The 10,113-nt window shown below is 39.3% G+C and overlaps 1 protein-coding gene across 2 annotated transcripts in view; it reads left to right on the top strand.

Moving 5' to 3' along the window:
* The window catches only part of Cdkal1 (CDK5 regulatory subunit associated protein 1 like 1), a 661,435-nt gene that overhangs the window by 213,642 nt on the left and 437,680 nt on the right, over positions 1–10,113 (top strand). For both annotated transcript variants that reach the window (XR_002379517.1, XM_021180436.1), the window contains exon 9: positions 9,670–9,773. Coding sequence is in view for 1 of the 2 variants with exons in the window: in XM_021180436.1 (XP_021036095.1) it covers positions 9,670–9,773 (104 nt within the window). In the remaining variant the exon portion in view is untranslated. The remainder of the gene's footprint in view (positions 1–9,669; positions 9,774–10,113) is intronic.

The following is a 10,113-nucleotide window of genomic DNA, read 5'->3' as shown; positions in this document are numbered from 1 at the left end:
CCCCTCCCCTCCCCCCTCTCTTGCTCAGAGATCAACCACACATATGATTTTTTTGAGAGATGTCTCTAACTAGCCTGGGACTTCAGTTGACTAGACAAGGGTTTTATCAACTAAGCTTTCTTCCCAGTCTCTTTATTATCTATGTGTTTCAGACCACACATGGTGACTCATATTTACAACTCCAGTGCTCAGAAAGTGAAGGTGGAAGGATGATAGTGAGTTTGAGTCTAACCTGGACTAAATTAGCAAGTGGCTATCCTGGATTAGAGAGGGAGACCTTTTCTCCTTATTTCAAAGTGTGTGTGTGTGTGTGTGTGTGTGTGTGTGTGTGTGTGAGTGTGTGTGCGCCTACCTTAAAATGAAACATTTTACTTCTCTTGGTTGTACAGTTTGGGAGCACTTACCCCAGTCTTACTGTTTATTGAGAGGCCCTCCCCACCATTTGACTCCAGAGTCTTTCTATTTCCCCAAGCTTAGATTCTGTTCATTAAACAGCAGCATCCCTGCTCCCTCTTGTCTTCATCCCTGGCACGCACCCACTTTCTGCGTCTGATTTTGGCTACACTACTTACTTTTCAGTTGGGGTCACTTCCTTTTTCCTTTTGTGATTTGCTTTTTACACTTAGTGTTGTACATTTATGCTTCTCCCTAGGGATAGCATGTGACAGATTTCATTTTTCAAGGCCAGATACAATTCTATGTACCTACCAGATTTACTTTGTATATTCTAATTCTGATCAATATTTGTGTTTCTTTGGCAATTTTGCTATGAGAGCAATATTTACTATAAACATTCTTGAACAAGTCTGTATGTAAGTGTTTGTGTGTATTTCTTTTGTTTCTATGGTGTTCCTGGATCATATCATATTTCTTCTCTGCCTTTTTAAGGAACTGTCAAGTTATTTTCTATAGCCACTGTGTTACTTCCCATCTCTACCACTTGTAGAATTTTGTGTTCTCTTTTCTTCAGTCAACAGAGATCCTCAAAACAAAACAAAAAACAAAAATCCTGCCTTTAATCCCAGCACTTGGGAGGCAGAGGCAGGCGGGTTTCTGAGGCCAGCCTGGTCTACAAAATGAGTTCCAGGACAGCCAGGGCTATAGAGAAACCCTGTCTAAGGAAAAAAAAAAAAAAAAAATCCTCCATTCTTTTATATGGTCAACAAAAATTTATCCTAATTTCTTCATATGCAAAGTTTCTCCATAATATTACAGTTGTTCATTATTTTAGGTCTGTCTGGCTAGTTTCTCTTTACACCATAGTGTTTGTGTTTATGCAATATAAGGTTTCGGCTCTCAACGTTGGTCATAGACTTTAACATAAAAAGATCACCTCAGCAGCACGTAGAATCCCATTAGCGGGGATCAGGGAAAATGATTTTAAGGTCCCAAAGACTAAAATAAAGAAGGTAAGTATAAGATTCGCCCTATGTTTAGCCCCATATGACTATAAATCATGAGAGTGCACTGGCAGAGACAGTTTTGATTTCTGAATGAGGCCAAGATCTGTAGGCCTGCCAGTACTGCTGTGCATCAGCAAGTCCTTTGATAAGTTATTTGCATTAAGAATTTGTTTATGTTTATTGATTTTATTTTGTGCATATGAGTGTTTGCCTGTTCACTGTTTATGTGCATGGTCCCCTTTGAGTTGAGCACGTGCATCTGATGGGACTGGGGTCAGGGATGATTGTGAGCTGCCATGTGGATGTTGGGAACCAGACCTAGGTCTTTGCAAGAAAGTGCTCTAAATTATGGTGCCATCTCTTTAGCTCCTGATGCATTATCTTCAGTATGAATTGTTTTTTCATTTATAACAATAACAAATACCACCAAGAGAAATAAGTTGACAGTAGACTAGAGAGATGACTCGGCAGTTAGTTTGGTTCCCTTATGGAGGACCATGGTTGGTTCCCAGCATCAGGTTGGGTGGCTCACAGCCATGTGTAACTCTAGCTCCAGGGGATCTTAATGTTTCTTCTGGCCTCCAGGAACACTCACACACATAGTGATGTACATTCACACACACACACACACACACACACACACAGAGAGAGAGAGAGAATATTGTAAATCATTTTTCCATAAAAAAGTGAGTTGATAATAGTGGTATGTCTCCCTTTTTATTTCTACAAATAAATAAAAATGAGTCAGTAAGAAGAGAAAACATGGCATCTGTTGGTCTTTGGCTCTGACATAGCAATTCCGCTGGTTTCTGAAGGTGGTAACAACAGGACTGAGATGCTGTGGAGGTCTCACTCTTCATGTTCTGCTTATGAAGACAATGCATTTATATGGTGTGATTCAAGAAGATTGTGTTTAAATAAATGAATTTTAGAAACATTTGAGACCAGTTTTCAAAGTATGATACAAATAACCATTTAAAATAAAACAACTCAACTCAAAGGGATTCTCTTTCCCCAGAGCATTGGCAGTACCACACTTCCTCCCTGCTCCCTCTGGTCTACACTTCTAAATCCTTCTGCAGGTTTACTGATTCTGATGGGACCTGTGCATATGGTAATGCTGTCTTTAGCCAGGAAGAAAGCTGTATTTCCAATCTGTGTTTTCTTCTTGGGTTCTATTAGCAAAATTGTGTTGTATTTTTTTTTTAGCTGTAAAATTAGAGAATGACCTTGATGAGTATTATGCTTGAAGTTTTTTATTTCTATTTTTTTGTTTGATTTTTGCACAAATTCAGAAGTGTAAGCAGTTTTCTACACGGCCCCTTCTACAAGGCCTTTGTAGTAATCCTGCTCTGTAATCTTTTTGTGTCTTGATGCATGGACTGTCTCAAATGGTCCTGTTCACAAGCTTGTTACAAATCTCTAGAAGAAAAATGCTCTATTCTTCAGCATAAAGTAGTATCTCTCTAGGAATGTTCAGTACATTCATACATATATCATGGTAGATGGACTTGCTTCTTGCTTATCTTTTACCTTGCTGTTTAATATACACCTCTGTAAAACAGTTTCTGGTGCTGGGGACATAAGACCACTTCCCAGAAGTGAGCTGTGAGATATAAATAGAAAACATGAGAAATTGACCTGGGATTATTGCCACCACCTATGTGTGATTTTCATTCTACACACCATCAGCTGATATATTCACTAACCAGGGCAATACTCAATTGAACAAAGATGTTTTCTTGCCATTTTTGTTTTTGTACATTTTAAATGAGTTTTTTTAGACTCATAAGGGAAATTTGGGGATATAGTAAAGAATTATGTATGCAAATAGGTTCCAGAAACTTCAGTGGTTCTTTCTGGTCTCCGGAGAACTAGATGTAAGTAAAATATGAGCTTCTTGTAATTATATGCATATGCAATTTTGGCATTCTTTTTATTTTAGTATTTATCTTTGTTTTTTAAAAAATTGTAACAGTGGGTCTGTATCCCCACTGGTGTATTTAGTGCCCATCTAGCATCACTAGAAAGTTCTCTTCAACACAGACTTTTCCAGAAAGCCACAATGTTCAAAACACAGAGCTGTGGAGCTCAGTCTACAGTACAGCTCCTGCGCCTTTAAGGCTCAGTTATCACTGCAGAAACAGGAGTGGAAAGCTTTCGAGAGCCAAGAGGAACAGGGAGTTTCTGGTGAGATTGTGTCTCCTAGGAATGTCAGAAGCCAGATCCATGTCTCACCAACACAACTACATAAACAAGAGCTGAAACGGACAACAGCAGCAAACATGCTGATGAGGTTGGGGGAAAGCCAGTGAGACTTGAAACCTACACAAGAAACTGCAGGCAATTAGGAAACGCTGAGAGAGGGAGAAATAGTCTTCTCTAGGGAGGAACATACCAACCTGGTTATCCAAAGCAATGGTCAGCCCTGCGAACATACAGACAAACATTATATAGACTGTTCAGACTGTGCTTATGCCTTTAGGGGTGTGTGTGTGTGTGTGTGTGTGTGTGAACAAATGAATGAAAAGGAGGCCATTAATTTCAAAATAACAATGAAGGATGTATGGAAGTATTCAGAGGGAAGATAGGGAAGGGGAAATGATGCTACCTCAAAAATAAATAACATAAAAACTAGTAGTGCCAGTACAAAGCAGTTTAACTTTAGAGAATGTTGTTGTTGCTAGGCATGATGTCTTCTCATTCCCCGTGTGTGTTTTCCTGCTGACCTCCCTGCATAGCATGCCTCCAACTATACTAAGTTATGGTTTGGTAGCTTGTCCAGTCCATTGTGAGATCTCCAGTAGCACCAAGCATTTGTTGGTGTTTTAGTGGACTACAAGCACTGTGTTAAAGGGTGTGGCACACAGTAAGAATTGCCGCCTGCGTATGAAGCCGGCTGCATTTGTTTATTTGTGGGTGTGTGCCAGTGGTGTGTATAGACGCCTGGGCATATGGAAAGGCCAGAGCATTGTGCCTTACTTTATGTGTCTCTTCCTTATTCCTTTGAGTTGGTGTCCCTCATTGAACCTGGAGCTAGGCTGGTGGCCCATACACTTGAGCAGTCTTCCTGTCTCCATCCAGCAACACTGCGTAGTTTATAGTTGCATGGGTAGCTATATCTAGCTTTTTACAGGAGTGTTGAGGATTTGAACTTAAATCCCCACTGTCCTACAATTAGGGCTCATACTCAGCAAGGAGCCCCACCAGGCACAGCTGTAAGGCTTTTAAAGAATCATGCAATCAGTTTGTATTCTCACACAGAGTTAGTTTTTGTGTTATTAGAGGAATGCAGAATTCAATTAGTGCTATGGGGTTATAATAGCACAAGGTCAACTTGCTTAAGCTCCTGGGTGTGGTCTCCAGTATCACATAAAGAAAAAAAGAAGGAAGAAATTGAGTGACTTGGCTTCTGTATACCTTTGGGCACAATTTATAATCCTTTTGAGCTTTAGTTTCCTTTATGAAATATCCAGGTAATGCTGCTTGCATCCTTATTATATAAGATGCCTAATTTTGTATCAGGCAAGCATATGAGCCTCTTCTTTTGTTATTATTAGCTACCATTTCTACCAAATCCTTTTAAAGGTCTGGGAATTGATGGATACTGGCCATAAGAATAATTCTTTCAGGTAAAGGGAGTGGGGATGAAATCCATGGGAGTGAAAAACCATGAATGCAGCCTTTTGCAATAAAGAATGAAGCTCATAGGCATGGCATAAGGGGGGCTAGAGCAGCAGTCTGTATTGTGTAATTTTTAACACGCAGGAGACAGAAGCCCAGAAAGGGCATAGTGGAAGACGATGCTGAGCTATAAGCGAAATTCTGGCGTTTGGAGGGAATTGGTAGTCAGTGATGAGGGCGCAGAATCCTGGTCTCAGGAAGCCAAAGGCTTCATCATGCTGGAACCTCACTTCTGCTGTGCTTCTGGTGCTCGATTTTCTTTTGCTTGGGGTTTCAGCCTCAGCAGCAGATATTTCTTTATTACCTGAAGAGTTCTTCATCTGATGGTAGCATCTCCTGTGTTTGTTTGGTAGTTCAAACACTTGGTCCTTTTTTTTTTTTTTTTTTTGAGAAGTACTTTAAAATGCTAATGAGGAGACGCAGTAGGTGCTAATTAACAGCCAAGTCTGTCTCTACCTGAATCCTGTTGAAGTTATTTATTGCATTTATTTTTCCATTGCATGATGATACCTTGGTGCAGAAGAACATGGGCAGGTGGCAGTGTAGCTTCTCCAAGACTTAGCTCTAAGAGCTTATTATTTTGTCACACTTGAAGCTTCGAAACATTTTTATACAGTAGCAACTGATTTTTTTCAAAAAGTAAGGATTAAAGTATTTAAAAGGGCTGCACCACACTGTTTCAGTAATTTACATTCAGTGTTCATGTTTTATTCTCAACTGGGTTTGCATATTCAAATGTATCTTAACCAAGAATCCAGGAGAAACAAGAACCTCAGTCACATGAGGATTCTCACGCTGCCCCTCTCCATTACTAACAGATTACACGAGTTATGTTTTAGAGTAGAACTATGGTTTCTAAATTATTCTCGAACTTACAATATCTAAGGTTTTGGAAAAGACGATGCTAAGGGGGCTTGTTTTTATTTGCTTCATGTGGTCAGCTATTGCATCAGTATATCTGGGTTCCAGTCTTTTGGGAACTCATGATTTGTGAACCACCATGGTATTTCTTCTTTCTTTCTTTCTTTCTTTCTTTCTTTCTTTCTTTCTTTCTTTCTTTCTTTCTTTCTTTCTTTCTTTCTTTCTTCTTTTCTTTTCTCTNCTTTCTTTCTTTCTTTCTTTCTTTCTTTCTTTCTTTCTTTCTTTCTTTCTTTCTTTCTTTCTTTCTTCTTTTCTTTTCTCTTCTCTTCTCTTCTCTTCTCTTCTCTTTTCTTTTCTTTTCTTTTCTCTTCTCTTCTCTTCTCTTCTCTTCTCTTTTCTCTTTTCTTTTCTCTTTTCTCTTTTCTCTTCTCTTCTCTTCTCTTCTCTTCTCTTCTCTTCTCTTCTTTTCTTTTCTTTTCTTTTCTTTTCGTCTCTGTAGTTTAAGAGCGCTGTCCTAAATGTGCTCTCGCAGACCTTGGGGCGGACTGCTGAGTTCAGTCTAATCTCCCTGCTCCTGAGTTGGTTAGTGTTTCTTGGCCAATGGCCAGCTCACAAGATGTGTAGGTGCGCTGGGCTTTCTTTTGTGTCACCACAGCCAGGGTAGGTGGAGGGTTTCCTGCATCTGTGCAGTTGAGCAGCCACCTCGTTTTGTTTTGGCTTTCAGAGGGGAGCCCTGAAAGATCTTTTGTATTTTGACTGTTAAAGAAACTGGCTCTGTCTTCCTCTTGGACAGTTACTTAGTTACTTATGGACAATTGAAAGTGTCTATTATGAATTCCCTTATTTTAAAGTGTTGAAGCGATTGGTCAACACAGTTCCTGGTGACTGAAACATCAAGAAGCTCCTTCTTAGGGCTTTGGCACTGTGATTTTCTTCTGTATTCTAACAAACCTCTCCTATTTAGAAGTTAGACATAAGACTTACTGCTTGAGTTGGTCGTGTTGTGACATGTTTACAGAAGTATGTACTTTAGAGTTGTTGAGTCTAAGGTTACTTACTAACAATAGCAAGGTTTGTTTTTTTTGACAGATAAGGATTAATCTATCTTATTCGATGGAAATCTAGAATTAAATATCAACAATGTGTGGAAGAGCAGTTGAGTGAAGAATATTTTGAATTCCTGATGTATTATTTATATTTTCTGGCTTTTCTATTAGGAATGTTTTAGACTATCACTCATTTTTCCTTTTTAGTGCGTTTTCACAAGCGGTTTTTCATGGAGTGGCTTCACTTCTGTTATTGAATACGACAGTAGAGAACTGTTGCTTGATTTCCACACCTGCTTTTAAATTAACATGTCCTCAATACATGTGTTCCACCGAGTTGGACATAAGATACTCGTGCTCCGCAGAGTTGGACATGGTGTACTCATGCTCCACAAAGTTGGGCATGGTGTACTCGTGCTCCACAGAGTTGGACAGAGAGTACTCGCGAGCTCCACAGAGCTGGGGATACTTGTCACATGACAGTGCACAAACACCAAGTGACTCGTATGTAAAATTTACCAAGTATAAAAAGCTTTTCTACACAGTATGTAGCCTTATCAGTCCTCATGTGTTTTGTTTAAATACTTCTTCCACTTTCCTTCTGCCCATTTTTCTTTCCACACCCTTTCCTTTGGTGTGGTATCTTTTAAGAAGCAACCCTAGTCAGAAGTGCCAGGGGCTTCTCTCAAGATTGTCCCAGACCTTGTCATTTCCCTTCATCTGGATGGGACAATAACCAGAGCAGGGTCCCTGAAGGAGCATTAGAGCCTGCCCTGGCAGCTTGCCTAGAACAGTGCTGACTTCAGTGAATGCCAGTAGAGGGGAATCCCAGGTCCATGAGAACACTTGAGGAAGAGTCAGCAATCACACTGGCCTTGCAGGGATCCCAGCATAGTACTGGGAATTGAGTTCCAGAATTTGAAACAGAACAAGTCATTATGAGGTGACACAGCAAGAAGATGAGACACAGAACAGATGAGTGACAGTGGGCATGCAGACACAGGCAGAGGCCAGTGCAGACAGGAAGCCTGGCTCCATGCTCTCAGACTGACTGAGGGAGACGCAGAGATTTTAAACCAATGGCCTTATTTATGTTGGAGAATAGGTGCTGCTGACTACACGCTGCATTGTCTTAGCTCCAGTGGGATGAGCACTTCTGTCTTCATTTGTACGCAGCTAGGATGACTCCTGTTGTTTTGGGTTTTTGTTTTTGTTTTGTTTTGTTTTGTTTTTTGTACTGGAACCCAGATCCTCACTTCTGCTAAATCCAGGCTCTAGCAATCCACCCCACAGATGCTTGATTCACATTTATTCCAGGAGCTTGCTCAAAGGGAAGACCATACAGTTGAAATCTGGTAGACCTTGTTGATAATATGCTCTGCTGTGCACCCACCCCCCCACACAGATAAGGCCAAAGGAGAACCTGTATACCAAATCTAACAGTTTTTTTTCTTTAGTGAGGAGGAAACAGAAGGCTGTCATCTATGGACAGCACAGCCAAGCATCATTCTTCCAAAAATATAGAAGGTCCTCGGTGTTTGAAATTAAATATAAATTGCTGGGAGGACAGTGTTGGTAGCTAATAATCAATCTCAGGTACATAGCAAAATACTTTTCAAAATATATGTATTACTGTTCCCTAGAGTTACCTCCAAAACTGTAAGACATTGGACATTGTTGATTTGACTACTGAGGCCAGTAATTCATATATATCTCACAGTTAGATATCAGTAAAATCATGTTGGTAAGGTTCATTTGTCAAATTTTGCTTTTACAGTTTGAAAATTTAAAGCATTTGTGTGACAGTGGTCTTTTGAAGGCCTTGTTCCTTACAGTGGATACTAAAGCACGAGGATACACCTCTTCTATTTCCTCCAGTGTTCTTACATGTCTTCTTTTATATTAAAAATGCTTTCTTTTATTTTGTAATATATTTATTTAAACTGTACTTTGAAACTAAAGGAATCAATATTCTAGTTTGGAAAAAGTAGCTCTGAACCATGGATGAAGGCTACTAGGACATGAGTCAGTTTTTCCATTTCTTACAACCCATCTTACTGTCCTGCTTGTTTCTCTGGCTCATGTAAGTTACAGGCGCATCTTAATATTTTCCTCGAGGGATAAAAATAGTCAGAAGTTTTCTAAAGGTTTCTAGTTTTGTGAAACCAATGTTGCCTATTCGCTTGTTTTAAAATCCTTTGCTAAAGGCTCAATGAATATAGTTCAATATTCTTAATAAAAAGATATAGAAAAGCAATACTAGAATTTTACTAGTTATTTGATGGCCAAAGAAATTTTTGGTGGTTTATGAATTTTTTTAAAAAACTGCTTTTTTGAATTTCATTTGATTAATCATGGAGTTTATAAACTTGAGTCCTAAAAAAATGTAAGTGTTTAATCATAAAGTATTTAAAAGTTTGCTCCTTGTACCTTTGTGTGTTTTAGGATAATCTGTGCCTTTCTATGATCATTCTCTCCTAGTTAAAAGTCACAAGGCTTACTAACTCAGTTCCTCATGGAAGGTCAATATGAATCATTTAGATAATTATTTTTGTATCTCATATAAATTAAGCAAATGTTACTAAAATGTCACCTCACTGTTTGTTCTGCCTGCCCGCTTGTGTATGCCATGTCCTTAAGGTTTTGAGCCTTATTTATTGCTCCCGTTTGAACAGGTGTCTCAATGCTTGTACCTACTGCAAAACTAAACACGCCAGAGGCAACCTGGCCAGCTATCCCATTGATGAACTTGTGCAGAGAGCCAAGCAGTCCTTTCAAGGTAAGAGTTTCTAGAATTATATATGGAGTCTGTCTTCTTAATAAGTCATATTTGTCTCCTAAATAATACTTCCCGTTAAAAGTTCCAGTTTCTTTAGCTGTCTGAAGTGTGTGTGTGTGTGTGTGTGTGTGAGTGTGTGTCTGGTTAGCTACCAGAGCATAGTATCTGATTTAATTGCTCAACCTTTATTTCTATTGCTTATGGTCTTGCACCATTTTTCCATTTAACCACTCAGGTAACAATATACTGCAGCATCACCCATGTCTAGATATCATGGAAAATCTTGGAAAGGGTGAATGAAGAGAGAGAGAGAGAGAGAGAGAGAGAGAGAGAGAGAGAG

Source organism: Mus caroli, chromosome 13 (genome assembly GCF_900094665.2).
Source record: "Mus caroli chromosome 13, CAROLI_EIJ_v1.1, whole genome shotgun sequence".
Classification (NCBI taxonomy): Eukaryota; Metazoa; Chordata; class Mammalia; order Rodentia; family Muridae; genus Mus; species Mus caroli.
The sequence above is the reverse complement of the archived record's forward strand: the minus strand, read 5'-3'. Positions and strand labels throughout refer to the sequence as shown.